This window comes from Podarcis filfolensis (genome assembly GCF_964270895.1).
Source record: "Podarcis filfolensis genome assembly, chromosome: 14".
Lineage (NCBI taxonomy): Eukaryota > Metazoa > Chordata > Lepidosauria > Squamata > Lacertidae > Podarcis > Podarcis filfolensis.
In genome coordinates this window covers 15,140,079-15,158,059 of record NC_139616.1, presented here as the reverse complement: position 1 = coordinate 15,158,059, position 17,981 = coordinate 15,140,079, and the positions used below count along the sequence as shown (strand labels likewise).

At 45.2% G+C, this 17,981-nt stretch overlaps 1 protein-coding gene across 3 annotated transcripts in view; it reads right to left on the bottom strand.

The window, feature by feature from the left end:
• Nucleotides 1–17,981, bottom strand: part of ADAMTSL3 (ADAMTS like 3) — a 267,376-nt gene that overhangs the window by 244,729 nt on the left and 4,666 nt on the right. Inside the window, exon 2 of one of the 3 annotated variants that reach the window (XM_083586149.1) lies at nt 16,861–16,973. In XM_083586149.1, coding sequence (XP_083442275.1) covers nt 16,861–16,938 — 78 coding nt within the window. In that variant the 5' untranslated portion in view covers nt 16,939–16,973. The other 2 variants (XM_083586151.1, XM_083586150.1) reach the window with 2 other exon arrangements.

Here is a 17,981-nt window from a genome sequence, read left to right as displayed (position 1 = left end):
GTCACGAAGAGTCGGACACGACTAAACGACTAAACGACAACAGGTCAAAACCAGCACTTTGAATGGGCCCAGAAACTAAATGGCAGTCAGCGCAGTTGGGCCAGGACTGGTGTTATATGCTCAAACCATCTTGCCCCAGTGAGCAATCTGGCCGCTGAATTCTGTACCAGCTGTAGTTTCTGACCCGCCTTCAGAGGCAGCCCCACGCATAACGTGTTGCAGTAACCCAAGTTCCTTCTTACAAAACCTGCTATTGCTCCGTTGGAAGCCACAATTCAGAACAAATGCAAAGACAAGCAAAATATATCGGCCCGGAGCATGAGACATCATTCTGATCCTTGTGCTCTTTTATCAGCAGCTGTTCAAACAGGTCAAGACATGTAATTATTATGCCTGCAATTTTAGGGGGTTTAGTCTTGAGCAAAACCACTCTGAACCATTAATATACCACACTTGCTGAAGACTTCTTTCACCTTATTATAGATAAGAATCTACCTCCAAGATATTTCACAGTACTTACAATTTAGGCAGCTGTTGCACTATTTGGTTTATATAAGCAAAGAGACTCTTCTATACTGTCATTCCTAAGTATCATAGAGTTAAAAGCTGTATGTAAAGTGAGACGAAAGCAAGAATCGCTCATGGATTTCAAAGCACTAATTATTACTTGGGAAGCTTCGCCCCCACGCCCTCCCCCCAGCCACTTCCACTTTAGTAAATGCATATTAACCACCATTCAAAGTTGCTTTGCAGCTTAAATAACACAACCCGCCTACCCAAGGTGCTTTAACTACTCTTCAGTCAATAAAATATTCCCAGAGCATATTACAGATCACCACACACGCCCAAAAAACCCAAACAAAAGGAAAATGGATTGTGCAGGAAGAGAAAAGAAGCAAACTTGGGTACAAGTCCTTAGTTCAAACAAATGCAAATGCAACTTTTGCAATAATGACCGCTCCCCGCTTAAAACGGGGGGCGACCTTTGTGTGGACGCGCGCAGCCCCTGGATCTGGAGCGGCTCCATTCAGCATAGGCTTGGCTTTGCCTTCCCTCAGGTGGGATAACTGGAGGTCTCCGCCTACCTCAGTCAGTTGTCCAATCCCACCTGGGGGAAGCGTTGCCAAGGAGACCAGGCCAGGTAGGGGAGGGATTACCTGCTCACACAATAGAGGGAGGATCTTACCTGGGAATCCTCACTTGGCTCCAGAGCTTTTCCCACCCTACCCACCCTCAGTTAATGTCTTCTTTTGCAGGTTAACTTTTCTTCATTGGTTTTACAGGTAACTTTTCTTCACAGGTATGCGGGCACTGCTACGTTAAGGTCGCTGTTAAAGGGCCGGAAAGGAATTTCCCTGCATTGGCAGGTTTCGCCTTTCCCGTAGCAAAACGTCACAACTTTGGCGGTATCAGGCCTTGGGCAGAATCCTTTAGTCCATCTTCCTCTTTGCGGCGGCGATACCAGGGTTCCCCGTTAAAGGGGTTTCTGAAGGGAGGCTTTGACCGTACGCCGAAAGGTCGTCATTGCTCTCCCCTGCAGCAGCGGCGTAACGGGGGCGGCTATCTCTGCTTGAACATATGTTCTCCAGAGCTGGCCCATCCCCCCCACACACACACTGGATAACCCTGAAGCTCCCTAGGTCCCCGGCTGGGGACTGGGGAGGGAGAACGCCCAATGCCTGAGCCAAGGTCTACCCACATTTGAAATTTAATAAAGTTGTGGCCAATTTAATCCCATAGCACGTTGTCTTGAGTCATTATTCCACATGACAGGGGGGACCGCTCGGGATCTGGGGACTCTGCCTGTCCACGCAAAGCACACACACATTTGCACACACATGAATTATTTGACATTAGTGCAGTGAAGATGTAAAAACCACTGCTGTACGAGGTGAGGATGCTTGGGCTTAGTGCAATGGCTTGAATATACAATTACTCCTTTTTTCTTTTTGTTGTTTCAACAATAATACTCTCTGCAACGGTTGAATATACAGGTTTTGCACTGGAAGTGAACAATCATGCATATATTTCTGGCACCCCAAAAAATTAATCCCAACGTTTTTATGAACGCAAAGCACTTGTCAGTATTTGTATATTCCACTCAGTTTTTATACCAGAACAGCCTGGTATTTCCTGATTTTATTTGCTGTTGAGCGTGCCTGGCCAAATACTATGAAAGCAAAGACATATTTAAAAATTGACAACTTCCTTTGAAGCACATGCTTTCCAGTAGAAGACGCTAACAGAAACCACAACACACTGTCAATCAACATTCCATCGTTGTGATGTCAGTATTCATACCCCCGGACAAAATGCAGCGTACAGCCAGCAACTTTTCGAGATCTCCATGCACCTGTGTCTTCCTCAGTACTTTCACTGACAGAAGATAAAAATCCATTCAAGCATTCCAAGTGATTTTTAAATACAGTTTTCGTGGCAAAAAGCCACAGGTTTTTTAAAAGTGAGTTTCCATCTTCTGCTTCATTATTTTTTTCCAAAAAAAAAAAGGAAGGAAAAAAGGAGTAAGTGTACATGCTTTTGGATAGGTTTTTTGATGTTTCCCTCTGCAGTAGTTCAAGGAAATCTCTGCCAAAAGATAGAGTTTGGAACACCTGATAAAACGCTCTTCAGTGACACACAATAAAAACCGACATTAGCAAATGGAAATCGTTTCCAATTTTGCAAGGCATATTGTGTGTGTGTGTGTGTGTGTGTGTGTGTGTGTGTGTTCAGCAGGAAAATTATCTTTTTGGATAACTCTATTCTTTTTTCTCCAAAAAAAAAGGGAGGGGAACCAAAAGCAATTTCTCAGAAAAGTTAATAGAAGTGGAAACAGCTCTGCTCTTTTCCTTGCACATTTACAATGAAAAAGAGATAAAATGATTCATGCCACATGAAGAGGAAATACAACTAGCCAGTTAGGGCTAAAAAATAAAAAAATAAAAAATAAGAAGAAGCCTGAATTCATCTCTGACAACCAGAGCGAACAAACAATGCGCTCGTGTCCTCCTTTTGACCCCAATAGTCTTTTTTTCTCTGAACAATAAAAACACATTTAATATTTGAACAACTATCTCAAATATTACAACGTTTGGGCCCCAAAGCCTTTACACCCACGCATGTTCTCACTAAAGTTTTAGAACAGAGCCAACCGTAGGGCTTGGGAACTATGCAAACTCCACTCAGAACTGCCACTGAATTCACTCAAGGAAATCTCTGCAGAGATGCACAGATGGAATGGCCACGATTTACCAAACTTGGGCAGCAGCCTAAAATGGTGAAGCAAAACATCATACCGCCAGCAGCACAATGGTTCCCAGAGAATCACAGCACCTGGTCTACTCTACACCAAGCCAAGCCATTTGTGAGCCTATGACTGATGTGCTATCACCAGCCAAGTGGTCCACAACCCCGGCCTGAGATTTGCACTCCCAGGTAGGCAGCAAAAACAGAAGTTAAACTTACCCTGACTATTCACAAAATGCACAGGATACTGTTGCCCCCATGTTAAGTTACCCTGCTGTGCTGCTGTACAGTCCCAAGCTTTTCCATATTCACTAAAAACTTTGAAAAACTCAGCATGGCTTCAATAATGTGTGGTTAGGGATGGCGAAGGCATTCACCAAAACTCCGATTCCAAAGTGGACTCAACTGATTCAATCCAGATCTATGCCTAACGACACTTTGGAATCAAAAGCCCTGTGGATTCCTTTACAAGGCGGAACAGGGTGTTTGTAAAACAGAGACAACAACCCTACTTTATTGAGTTTTTCAAAATTCAACAACGGGTATTCCAAATTGCCGCAGCCTAGAAGGCTTTGAATGCAGTGCTATTTACTGCTGCTTGCTTGGAATACAGGTGACTCCCCACTTACATGAGGCCCCCGCGTGCAGAAGCGAAATGCGTGTACTCAGTACAGACTGGGGAAACTTCACACTGGACTTCAAGCATCTGGCATTGTGTGCCTCCCCATTCTTCCTCCAGACTCTGGGTCCTTGGTTTCCAAATGAGATGCAAAAGCTGCTCTCATCAGAAAAGAGATTTGGGGAGCCATGTCATCAGCTGGTGTTGGTCCACTGTGCTTCATTAAGTCCAGGGTCAACACAGCTGTCTACCAGGAGATTTTGGAGCACTTCATGCTTCCTTCCGCAGATGAGCTTTTTGGGGATGCTGGCTTCATTTTCCAGCAGAACTTTGGCACCTGCCCACACTGCCAAAAGTACCAAAACCTGGTTCAATGCCCATGGGATTACTGTGCTTGATTGGCCAGCAAACTCGCCTGACCTGAACCACATAGAGAATCTATGGGGCATTGCCAAGAGAAAGATGAGAGACATGAGGCCGAGCAATGCAGGAGAGCTGAAGGCTGCTTCCTGGTCTTCCATAACACCTCAGCAGTGCCACAGGCTGATAGCATCCATGCCACACCGCATTGAGGCAGTAATTGATGCAAAAGGGGCCCAAACCAAGTACTGAGTACATATGCATGCTTCTACTTCTCAGAGGTCCAATATTGCTCTATTTGCAGTCCTTGTTTTGCTGATTTCATTTAATATTCTAATTTTCTGAGATTGTTAATTTGGGGTTTTCATCAGCTGTACGCCATGATCATCGCAATTATAACAAATAAAGGCTTGACATATCTCGCTTTGCATGTCATGAGTCTATCTCATATATTAGTTTCACCTTTTAGTTGAATTACTGAAATAAATGAACTTTTCCACGATGTTCTAATTTTCCAAGTTTCACCTGTATATGCAAAGTGATGAGGAACTAAACTTGGAAAACTGAGAAACTGAGAGAAATAAAAACTGACAGGTTTATCCATCCATACTAGAGGTTAGTATGGTGGCCCCTTACTGGACCTGGGCTCTGGGGCTGTGGTCTCAGGAATTCATGGTCCGTGCAGTCTCCTCCATCTAAGTCCTAAAGGCCTCTGCCATCCTGGCCATGAGGACCCCTGGGTCAGCAGCAGTGCACAAGCCCTGTGCTTCCTCCATCTGTACTATTGGTCCCTCAGACCCTGAGCTAGTGTCACTGCTCGACTCAGGGCTCAGGAAACCACAGCAAATAAAAAAGATGTAGCTTGGTATCTTAGACAACAGCTCCTTCCACACAAGCTGATGTCAACCTAAGAGGGTTCCTCACCTATGCAAAATCCACTTGGCAAACATTCCACCATCTCAGCTATAGCAGCAAAACAGTGAGGTCCTCCAAAAGTTATACGATGCTATTATTTTAGGTTGATTCTTAAGGCAACCTTACAAATACTGATTTCTGAACGCTTTTTGGAATTTGAAGCTTTTTCTTTGTAATCTGTGACTACATCTTTGTTTAATTAAGGTTTTCCTATTTTTATCCTTTGTTGGGTTTTCGGGGAGGGGAAATTGTAGTTTTCATTGGTTTTATTGCACACCACTTTGTGTGTCACACAGTAGACAAATTTTAAAGACCTGTGTTAAGTGAGTAGCACTCTTCCAGTTCCCATTAGCTGTCCATGACACAGAACTGCAGATAGTTTCCCCATTGAAACAGTTCTGGTACTTTAACATACATGCATGATAGATATAGATATAAATGACTTTTAAAGGTTGTGATTTACAAACAGGGTAAGCTAACAGGATGTTTGAAAGGCCCACGAGACTCACAACACTAAACAAAATGCATTTTCCTGGTAATTTAATTGCTCTCTCATTTTCAAGGCTATTCCCACTGGAGATGTAAATACACATTAAAACAAACTTGTGGAATTGAAATTGCATTTACAGCTTTCTTTCAGTAAAATACTATCTGCTGCAAAAACACACAAAGCCACGCATTTCAGCGGCATATTGAAGCGTTTCAGTCATATATTTACCCGGGCCTAACTAAGACAACAAGCTGGAAAACCAAGGAAATATAATGCATTTGTCATCTACAGGATGTTTGGAAGACCTGTGGACCCTTCCTAAATGGACCCTTCCCATTCTTCTTTGCTGCCCTTTATGCCTGTCACAGCCTTCCAGCATAACTACAGAATGGCAGTCCTTTCCCCGCCTCAAAGCTTGCATTCAAAACCCTCAGCACAATGCAAAGCTGAGTCCAAGGATACTTCCAGACTGCCACTACTTTGAGGGTGGAATTAAGCTGATATCAATTGCAGCCCTTTTTGGTCAGGGATCGTCGGGCCACAGTGGTCCATGCATTGGTAACCTCAAGACTGCACTACTCCCGTGTAGGACTACTCTTAAGCCTGCTCCCGAGGCTTCATCTGGTACAAAATGCTGCGCCCAGAACGTTGATGTGGACAGACTATCACCAGCAAACATCTCCAGTGCTCAAAAGATTGCACTGGCTGCCCATAGGCTACTGGGCCATATTCATGGTTCCTGTATCGATTTACAATGTTGTTGACTTGGGTCCAGGATGCTTCAAGGGCCGCATAATCCCTTATACCCCTCTCAGATCGCTGAGGTGTTCCGGCGAGTCACTGTTAGTGGTCCCCCATGACTCCGTTGCACTGGTGGTATCCAACCAGGAGCTGATGCTGTCCATTGAGTATTGTGGACCTAATTTTATGGAACTCCCAGTTGAGATCCAACAGGCCCCCTCTCTGCTGAATCTCCACAGAGCCTCCAAGTGTCCCTATTTTCCCGGGACAATCTCGCATTATCCTGGTTCCTGATTTGATCCCGGAATGTCCCACCTTTCCTCAGGATGTCCTTATTTTCATTGGAGAAATGTTGGAGCGTATGGAGCTATGAGACCCCCCAAGCCAAGGATATACCGGTAAGTCAATGGTTTTCAACCAGTGTGCCGTGGCACCCTGGGGTGCCTTGAAGGATGGTCAGGGGCGCCACGAGCAACAGTGGCCTCTGTACCTCTTTCCTTCCCTCCCCCTTCTGATGCCCACTCATGTCTCTTTGGGGGAAGGGTGAGTTCAGAGACCATGGGCAGCAGCAGCGGCTGCCCAGAGGATTCTTAAGGAGAGGGGGCTGAGGGAACACTCCACAAGGGAAGGTGATCAAAATAGGGCGAGAGGCTGCCAGCTCTGCAGGCAAGGGTGACATAACTGAGCTCCTGAGCCCCACAGGGGTGCCGCAGAAAGAATGTAGTTTGTCAAGGGAGCCATGGACTCAAAAAGGTTGAAAACCTCTGATAGAAGTACAGTGGTACCTCGGGTTAAGTACTTAATTCGTTCCAGAGGTCCGTTCTTAACCTGAAACTGTTCTTAACCTGAAGCACCACTTTAGCTAATGGGGCCTCCTGCTGCCGCCGCACCGCCAGAGCACGATTTCTGTTCTCATCCTGAAGCAAAGTTCTTAACCCGAGGTACTATTTCTGGATTAGCGGAATCTGTAACCTGAAGCGTATGTAACCTGAAGCGTATGTAACCCAAGGTACCACTGTAACTAGAAGACATCTGAAGGCAGTCCTGTATAGGGAAGCTTTTTAATGCTTAATGTTTTATTATGTTTTTATATGCGTTAGAAGCCACCCAGAGTGGCTGGGGCAACTCAGTCAGATGGGCAGGGTGTAAATAATAAAATTGTTGTTATGGAATAGGACAGTCCTATTTTCATCAGAGAAATGTTGGAGGGTATGTCTCCAGTGCCTGCCAAATACTTTTCTTTTTATTCCCGCAGTCACTTTAATTTAAATCTGGTTTTATAACTGATACCTACCCTTTTCTTGTACTGTATTGTGTTTCTTTGAACTGCTTAGAGCTGATTGTAGTTTATAAATTGATTAAATAATTTACATAGGGACAAATTCGGTTTGCATGATTAAAGTGGAGTTCAGCTCTCTTGTGCAGCCAACCTGCTTCCAAAAAAACCCCCCAGACGACAGACTTCTTGTGGGAAATTGTGCTGCAGTGATGTTCTGGAAAGTGTGAGATAACACATCTTCATGTAACACTTATGCAAGTGATATTGCTCCTCTATTACTTAAAGCAACTATGCCACACACACAAAAATGGCTATGACCATGTTAGATTTTATTTTCATTTGGATGTTTGTCTTTATCTTATAAATTGTTTTGTGCAATCATAATAGAAAAAGTAACACAATATACATGAGGGAATACACGGATTTCCCTAACCTATGTCGGTTCCCTAAAAATGTTCATCTTGCAATTCCACTGTTCGATCTGTGCAATAACCCACAGTTGTTGTGCTACTACTGTCAGCCAGCCAACACAGTCAGAAAAGCAATATATGGTTCTGGACGATTCTGGGTGGGAAAAAGAAGCTAAAAACAACTTTTTAAAATGCAAATAGTTCTTCACCTTTGAAAACCAGGTGCCCGTATATTTTAGGAGGCAGAATCTTGCTCAAAAATTCAACGTAACTGCCTTTGTTACGCACGTACCAAGACCTCAGATTGCACTTAAACCTTCTGCAGCTGCAGTTGAGTGTTACACCAATAACAGACTACCATACCTGGAAAATGAATGAAAGGGTGGGAGAAACAAACTCAAGCCGCCTAGACTGAGTCCGGAAAAATCCATCTCAATACATCCGAAGTGGGTGTTATTCACATTAGCCTCTCACCTCTTAGTGGCAAGAGCATGACCCGGAGAATTCACAACACAACTTTAAAAAAAACACAACAGAACAATAAAAGCCTTTTTGGAAGGCGGCTCAATTCACAACGCATCAGCCAAACAGGAGAGAAGCCAAGATTTCTGCAACCTTGTGAACGCATCCGCAAGGTGCAAGCCAAGAAACATTTACTGTAGAGCTGAGCCCCAAGAGAACCCTCTGCCTTATATTTTTGCGTACCTGCATCTCCCTGTAACATTATTATCAGCCGGATTTTATTTTGCATTAAAGCACTCAAAACCAGTGCAGTGCAAGGCGCCACATGTGCAAGATGTCCAGGAAGACAACTTCCTTTACTTCTGAGCTGACACATACACATAGCAGTAGACGGTGTGGCCAAACGATGGCTTATGAGTCACTTGCAAGACATTCCATCTCGCCCCGTTCCTTTAAACATGACTCCCAGGCAGCTCAAGAAAGGATCCGCCAGCTGTCCTAGATCCTTATAGCTTTATGTTGGTCTTTCTTAGGTTGTGTTTTAATGTGCATTGATGCCAGTTGTCAGCCACCTTTGAAGGATATGTATCCTTAAAGGCAGAAGCCAGTGTGGCGTAATGGTTAGAATGCAGGACCAGGACCTGGAAGTAGGTTCAAATCCCTACTTCTCCATGAAGCTCACTGGGTGACCTGTGGCTAAGCACTTTCTAAGCCTAAATGAGGGTTGTTGTTGGGATAAAATGGGGAGGAGGACATGTAGGCTAGAAACACAATAAGAAAATATTAAAATAATTTAACTAAAGCCATGTTAAGGAAAGTGAAAAAGGGGTTAATTCTCCATGAGTTTCCACCGCAGTGCAGCTGCAGGCATCTTGTGGCTGTCTTATCTGTATTGCTGCGTAACACTGCGTAGAAAAGGACTCAAGTTACAGCATTCATTGCTTGGGAGTACAGGAGAGTCTGTTGGAGACATGGAGATTATTGGAACGACCCTGTGAAAACGTGGAAGACTTTGTGAAGGAAGACCTCGCCAGAGGGATATTGGACAACTTGCAAGACTTCAGGGAAGTCTGACAGTTGCAGGAGTTTGTTAGCAACTGGACTTTGCACTTCCTGTGTGGACTTTGTCTCAGCAAGGACTTTGTAAGCTGGGACCCTCTCTGGGCTCAGAGAGTGAAAACTTCTTGTAACAACTGCAAATTGTGTGTGTGTGTGTGTGTGTGTAGCGTTTGTGTTTGCCAGGTAAATATTATCTCTACTACGCAGTTGTTTCCTGTGGTGAGCTTAACCACTCAAATGTTGTGCACACACAACACCCAACAAGCTGGGCCAACAACAGGCATCTCTGGGAACTGGTTGTCTAGAGGCAGAAGAGAGATCCTTTACAAAGCCCAAAATGGACTTAAAGCAACATCTGTGGGTCACATAAGTTCTGCATCTGTAAGAATGTGGGCGGGGGTGCAGATAAGACAAGACAGGAGTTGGCACAACAGTCCAGAGCTCAGTAGTAGAGCATAAGCTTTACACATGGCAGAAGGTTGCAAAGTTAACCCACTGCAGTCTAATGGTTAGAGCGTCTGACTATGACCTGGGAGACCAGGGTTTGAATCCCCACTTGGCTGTTGAGCTCACCAGGGGGCCTTGGGCTAGTCCTTGTCTCTCAGCCTATCCTACCACACAGGGTAGTTGTAAGGACAAAATGGGGGGGGGGGAGAACCACGTACACCACTTTGAGCTCCTTGAAGGAAAAGGTGGTGAAATATAAATCACTGGCATCTCCAGGTCAAAGAATGAAGGTGTAAGTAGGTGATGGGCAATACCGCTACTGGAGAGCTACTACCAGACAGAACTGATGGGCTAGATCAGGGATAAGGGACCAGCAGCCCTCCAGATGTTGGTAGACTACAGTTCCCATAATCCCTGAACATGCTGGCTGGGGCTGATGGGGATTCAACAATATCTGAGGGCCAGAGGTTCTCCATCCTTGGGTTAAGATGGACAAACAGGTTGACATATTAGGCAGCCTCCTATGTATCTATTGGCTGGGTCCCAGGAATGGCCATCCATCAGGGAATATTTGCAGGGGATTGGACTAGATGACCTTTTGGATCCCTTCCAACTCTGCAATTATATGGTAAGCTGGAGGTATTGGCTTGTTGCCTGTGGCCACCAGATTACCCTTCAGCCTTGGGGGTCTAACATGGAAGGGATTATAAATATTTCCCAGCCAAAAAGGGACAGTCAGCACAACACCCTCCAGATGTTCTTGGACTCCCACTCCCATGAGCCTCAGGAATTATGGGAGCTGTAGTCCACACCATCTGGAAGCTGGACTAAGGTGTCTGCTTATAGGCGCAAAGGATTCAAGTCAAAGTGCCAAGAGAACTAGTATCTTACATACATGGGAAGCTAGGTTTTTGTTTTTTAAGAACTTCTTGAGGTTTACAAGGCACGTGAAAGTTCTGGGTGTGCCTCTGGAGTGTAGAACTTTGGCTGCTGCTTGCAAGAAGCATGTATGTTAACAACAGGAGAAAACATCCTAAAATCACTTCTACTAACCATCCAGATTTTTGGCAGAGGAAAGAGAAGTACAGCCTGATTTCCGCCCATAAACAAACTCTCCACTTACTTAGCCCTAGAAAGCAGCATTATTAAACAATGAGGATCGCCCACATTGACAGTAATGGCAACGGTTAGCATGCATCAGCTATGGGGTAATTACCATCTTAAGAGCGCTTTGAACATTGTTTTACAGTTCAGCTGGGCTAACTTGCATTCAGCGAGTTTCTAAGCTGTCCGGAAGCATGACAAACCCAAGGATTTCTGGAAACCAGATTCTTCTAGTCAGCTTTTCAAACGTTGTTTTACTATCCTTGCTACAACATTAAATATAAATCAAACAAAGATACAATTCCTCTTCTCAGTTTATATTAATGTTCTTTTGCAATTGTGATTTAAACAACTGTTTTTTTTAAAGGGCATTTATCAATAAACAATCACTTCACCAAGCATTTGTTTGCAGGGAGATTATGTGATGTTAGCTATGTAATGAGCATTAATTCTAATTTGTTTGCCGCAGGTTAAATGACAGTTGAGTCAAAGCAGGTGTTAATTCCATACTTTCCAGTGCATTGCACTATCACTTTTCTTTTCGCAAAAAGTGATCTTTGGGGGAAGTGGGTTTGATGTGCAAACTACCCAACCACCTATATTTGTGCAATGCGAATTTGCTGCGATGGGATTGCAACAATCTGGGTGCACCCTATGTGACCAACACAGACACACCACCCATCGCAAACTGGCATGTGGGGCTTGCACTTTGGTCCAGAACACACTGCAAATAAGTACTGTCACAATTAAATTAGTAAGAAATAATTATCCAGGAGTGGGGTCATATGCACCCATTATTGTTGGCTGGTTTGCAATTCCAATGCCAGGATCTGATTTCAGATTTACATCTGGAAAATGTCATTCTCGTAAGAGAGTGAACAATACATGCCAGGAGTGGAGAACTTGTGGTCCACTGCTGGACAATGACTCCTGTCATCCTTGACCACTGGTCCTGTTAGTGAGGGATGATGGGAATTGTAGTCCCAAAACAGCTGGAGAGCCAAGTTTGGCCCTGTCTGGTCTATGTAAAGTCAGTTCCTGCGTTCCTCTCATGCTCAGGACTGAAACAGATATATTGGTGGCAGATTCAAGCCAATCATGTTGGAAAAGTTTTATCTTAAGATAATTCTTATTTATTCCAATTTATTCTAAGAATGCTACAATTCTCAATGAAATAGTGACTGAAGGAAGAGGAATAAAATGCTGAGGCAAACAACCTATTCTTGCTATCACTGGTTCTCGGTGTTGTTATTTTGATCAAAGCAAGTAGAATATATAAACAAGCATGTTAGCATAAAACTAATTTTAAAAGCAGTACTACTTGACTTTCTAATATCCCTTGTTTTTTTCTATCCCAGCAAACTGGGGAAAGCAGCTGTTTGGATCCCAAGAATACTAATTTTTAAAGCTGCCATTAGTCATAAAGCAACTGCAGGAACTTGCATAAGCTTTGCGGTAATGCTGTCACTGAATAGCCATGTCAGAGATAAAACCAAATATTTCATTGAACAGTACGCTTGGCAGATTCATAAGCATCTCTCCTTTGGGGAGGTTTCTAATCTGGCTTTTAAAGTCTACGCAGAAGCATAGGTGGGAAGGCAAAACCACCATTTTACCTCAGAGTTTTCAATTTGAACCCACCATTTTACCTCAGAATTTAGAGCTTATAACACAAAACCACCATTCTACCTCAGAATTATCACAATCTTCATTGTTGTTGGCAGTTCTAAGCAGCAGCATAGCTGGGGGGGTAGGGGGCCCACTGGGCGCCACTCACCCAGCAGGCAACACTTACTGTGGGGCCTGCAGCATGCCCGAGCCACATGTCTCTCCCAGGGGTGGGGTGGTGGCTCAGGCACCTTTTCCAGTGGCGTGGGGTCCGCGGTCACCCCCCACCTCCGCCTCAGCCGCCCTGCAGGTCAGCTACGCCACTGGTTCTAACTGATCTTATAATCAGAAGGGGGCGGGGGAGAACAAGCAGCAAATCTTTTATACAGTGGTACCTCAGGTTAAGTACTTCATTTGTCCCGGAGGTCCGTTCTTAACCTGAAACTGTTCTTAACCTGAAGCACCACTTTAGCTAATGGGGCCTCCTGCTGCTGCCGCACCGCCGGAGCCCGATTTCTGTTCTTATCCTGAAGCAAAGTTCTTAACCTGAAGCACTATTTCTGGGTTAGCGGGGTGTGTAACCTGAAGCGTATGTAACCTGAAGCGTATGTAACCCAAGGTACCACTGTATAGGGAGATGAGAAGTACGAATCGTAATAATTTTATTGTTTAGCTATAAACCATAAGAAAGATGACTGGGGCCAGCTGTATCCTGAAGTAGATTAAGGCAACCCTGCCAAGTAATGTGTTTTTTTTAAAACGCGTATACTTGGGGAAGGTGTGCATGCAAATTCATATATCTGTGAAAATAATGCACAAAAATGCATTAAATAAACAAGTGTTTTAGAAAAGTGTGTCTGTGAGGAAAACAACATCCAAACGTGTGTTTATTAGAAGAAATTCACACTAAAAAGCTGATAAACTTTTATTATGGCTTGGGGGGTGTCATAAACTGATGAAGAAACATAGAGAACTGAATTTCAGATCTAGAAAAATGAGAAACCTATATTGACGGACTCTCCCATTCCCAGTCCGACGTACCATTTAAAGGCAGAAATTTGTTTAAACCATTTACACCCGGCTCCTTGTCCGAGAAGGTTCCCAGAATCGCTTACAAATCAGCACAGTCCCTACCTACCCCTCAGGCTTACAACCTGAATATACAAAAGGAGATGGGGAGAGAAAACAAGAAAACTCAGGCACCCAAATTCTCCATATTAAAATGCATTGCAATCCTAACCATGTCTATTCACAAAAGGAAGCCCCCTTGAATCCGATGGGGCTTACTCCCAGGTGAGAAGGGTTAGGATTGCAGCCAAGGTTCTTATAATAACCAGACGAGATCTGGAAATGGCCAAATATTTATCTTATAACATTGGGTTGAATCCAGATGAGGGAAAGCCTTCTTACATGTGGAAGGTGTCTTACGCTCACCCAACAGCTGCTTTAGGCCTAATACCAGAGAGTTGCATGAGAAAGTTGCTCTGCTTTATGAGACGTGAGACCTGCTACAGAACCCGTTGTTCAAATTGCTAGCACTTGAACAGGGGTAGCAAACGTGCCCTCCTCATGTTGTGGACTGCAACTCCCATTATTTGCCATGCTGGCAGGGGATAATGGGAATTGTCTATGACATTGGTGGGGAAGCAACACACAACGCTTGCTAACCCTGGGTTTGCAGGAGAGAATTAGCAACTGCTTTCCTTCAACTCACTGTTCCTTCTGTCCAACCCACGATATATTTAACCAGGGCAGGGGGAGTGCTGTGACATTTGGATCTGCCAACACAGGCCACGGAAAAGTCTTAATCTGACCTTGGATTTAGCTGTCTAGTCTGTGGCCTTCCACAGATACATGCGGCAAGGCTAACTTCCGCTTTGAAGGGGCTATGGGCAAAGTATTCCCTCATTCCTCAGTGGCTCTGGAGGGTTTACCTGCTGGTAGCACCAGAAGCACTGTGTTGGGAGTCTGAGCCTAGTCGCCATTTTAATTTCCCACGATGCCTAAGAGCGACAACATGCCAGGGGAAGTGAAATTGTGTGACGTTAAAAATGGCTGCCCAGCTTAGCCGCCCAGTGCTTGTTCACAGCGCTGGGCTAGCAAAAAAAATAACAATGGAAGTGGGCACCAGCGGTGGGTCCTGTCAGCTGCGTAAGGGTGCCAGGTGCTGATCCCAGCCCTGTTATATGGACTAGTGGGCAGGGGAGGAGGAAGGGGGCGCAGTGGGTGTGAACCACCCCAGGTGTCACCACTGAGGGGGGTGACAAATTGCTGGGCAGTACTCACCGCGGGGCCTGCAGCACGCCCGAGCCACGCATCTGTTGGGAAACTGTGTACGTGCAGCTACTCACACAGAGTCAATTAAGGTTTCTCAGACAGCCAGAAGGCAATCTGAAGGAGTAAGTCTACCTGGTGATAACAGAGACATGGAGACCGCTCCTTGATTGGTCAAGCTCTCTCAAGGAAGTGATAATGGCCTACTAACTAAATGTGTTAGTTCAGTGTTCAGAGTTCTGTGTGTCAGTGTAGGAGTTGTGAGCCGTGTCAGAGAGAGCTAGCAAAAGATCCGTGTTCTGTTCCTGTAAATAGTCCACTGTATATAATAAACACCTAACTACAAGTTCCTGGTTCCTGCTTCGTCTATCCTGTCTGCAGCCAAGTCACCAATTGCTTCCGTGGATTCTGCGTGTACTCTGCTAGGTCTGGCTAAGGTCCTGCAACTAGTCAGAAAGTTTAGAAACACCAAATAGGTTTTACCAGTAGGTTATGGACTGCAGATTGGCGCAGATTGGTTGCAGCAAGTTCTGAAGCAGTGGACGCCTGGGTCAACAGTCTCCCAGATTCCTAGCATAGGAGTTGGCGAGGACTGGCCGGAGGTGATCAGCAGTAGCTGTGTCGTGTCGACGCCAGAAGCTGAACCGGCAAGACCTGCGCGTCCTGGGAGAGATGCGGTGGCTTGGGCGTGCGCAGGCCCCGCGCTGCCCAAACAGTCCACTTGCTGCCTCTCCCCCCAGCTGTAGGGTGGTTGAGTGGGAGGAAGCAGGCACAACTCCTTGCAAGGCTATTGTACACGTTTGGACTCTAGACAGAGTTTTATCCAACATAGCAAGCTGACTTCTGCCACGTCAGGCTATTTGTCCGCCTAGCACAACACTGTCTGCTCTGACTGGCAGCAGCTCTCCAGGGTCTCAGGCGAAAGGTTTTTCCCTGCTCCCAGGTCCTTTTGACTAGAGGCGCCAAGGATTGAACGTGGGACCTTCTGAGTTATGGCCAACTTCAGAAATCCAATCTCCATAGCATTTAAATGTCTGCCACTCAGGCCCCTCAAGATATCCCACATCGGGCAGCTTTCCTCGGCCCACCTCTTGTTCCTACTCACGTGAAAGCTGGGGAATAACTGCTGCTAGGTGTAGATGAATCTGTCGATTTTGGTTTTCTTGGTTTCTCATCTTTCCCATCGTAAATCCAGTTTTCCACATTGCAATTTTAAAACACACACATGAAAAATCACAAGCTTTTTTGGTATGCATTCTGTATTTTTGCAAGCACAATTTCCTAACACAATGCCTTTTTGTGTGCCATTTTCACTAATATATGTACTTAAATGCACACTTTGACCTAGCTTATGCATTTTTGAGGACCTTACTTGGGCTGGAGAACTGCGCTGCAAAATCTAAAAAAGTGAGAATTTCCAAGGGTGGCTGGTGTGTTTCAGAAAGCACTAAGCGGGCAAGTTCGCCTTTAGACGCGATTTAAATCAGATTTCTCCTCCTTCACCCCTAGATGCTGCTATTAGCCATTGCTACTCAGCGATTTGTTATTAGCTATTTTAAGGACTGTTATTTTTATGCATTCTTTTTATCTAATACGGTTTTGCTGTAAACTGCCTTGTTGCTTGTAAAAAAAAAAAAGGCGGAATGTAAGTCATCTAAAGGAAGGATGGGAACAGCAACAACAAAAATTGCTTTTCCTACTACAGCTGCCTTTGATTCGAACACCAGCAACACGCTAGAGCACACAGCCCATCTCAGCGACTTGCCGGGATTTCCCCCTTTCGCCACAGGATTAATCCATCATCCTATCCACAAGCAGCTGCTGAGACTGCAACCCTCTTGCCTACCTGCAGATGGGCACAGATGGCGGTCACTGTGAACCAGGTGATCTCCCACGAGAGTCCTGTGGACTTGGCATAAGCCATTCTCCTCTTGCACCTTTAAGGGGGGGAGGGACAAGCTGTAAGCAAAAGAAGAAGGGAAGTCAATGCACCCCGCCAGAATCTGAATGACTAAAGCAAACTGGGCAGTGAATACAACCCGGACTTTGGAAACGGTGCAACCATAACAGCCGAGGTTTGTGCTGGCCAGGAAAGCAGACTCACAGAGAACAGCATGATCGCAGCGTGGAGGCTGAGGTACTCCAATAAGGGCAGGAGGGTGGGGGAGCTGGCCAGAGGAGCAAAAGCGAGCTAGGTTTTTCTCTTGCTCACGAGTCAGTTTATCAAGCCTGCAACCTCCTTCCCTGTTATTCCCCCCCCCCCCCATTACCATATACGCACACAGGAGCCAAGAAGAAATTGAACCTTGCAAAGCTATTTCAACACTCTTCCTTTTTTTTTCCCCTGCCCTGCTTCCCAAGCCAAGGAACCCAACTCTGGGACTTTGGGATCCGTAATGCTTCCAGCCGTGTTGGCTACTCAGCCCCGTGGCAGAAAAGCGACAATCCTCACTCGCTTTGGGGAGGGGCCCTGCCGATTCGTGGATTAGAATACGAGGACTGTTAACTGTTTCCATGTAAAGGACAACATTGAACCGCCGTCCCTGCGGCACGGAAAAGCTCTTTGTGTGTAAAATCTCTGCAGATTTGAAACCGCACACAGGGGCTACTGGTTTTTACTGTCCCTTTCTTTCATCCAGGCTATTATTGCAATATGATAAAAGTTGGCCAACTTATCTGGCAACCACCCATGTTCTCAAGACCACAGGGTTTGCAATATCCCTGAGAAGAAGAAACATCATCTCCATGGGAAATCTTGGGCACCTAATTCTGTCAGCCTTCACTGGGGACAAATCATTCCTCCCAAGAAAAATCTCATCCTTCCTCTCACCTGCAGCCAGAATGTGGCCCTCGGGCTGAAAAATGTCCCCCACCCCCCAGACTTGGACCAGCGAGAGCCAAGTACAAATCACCATTCAGCCATTAAACTTTACTGAGTTGAGGACTCTCAGCCCAACCTACTTCGCA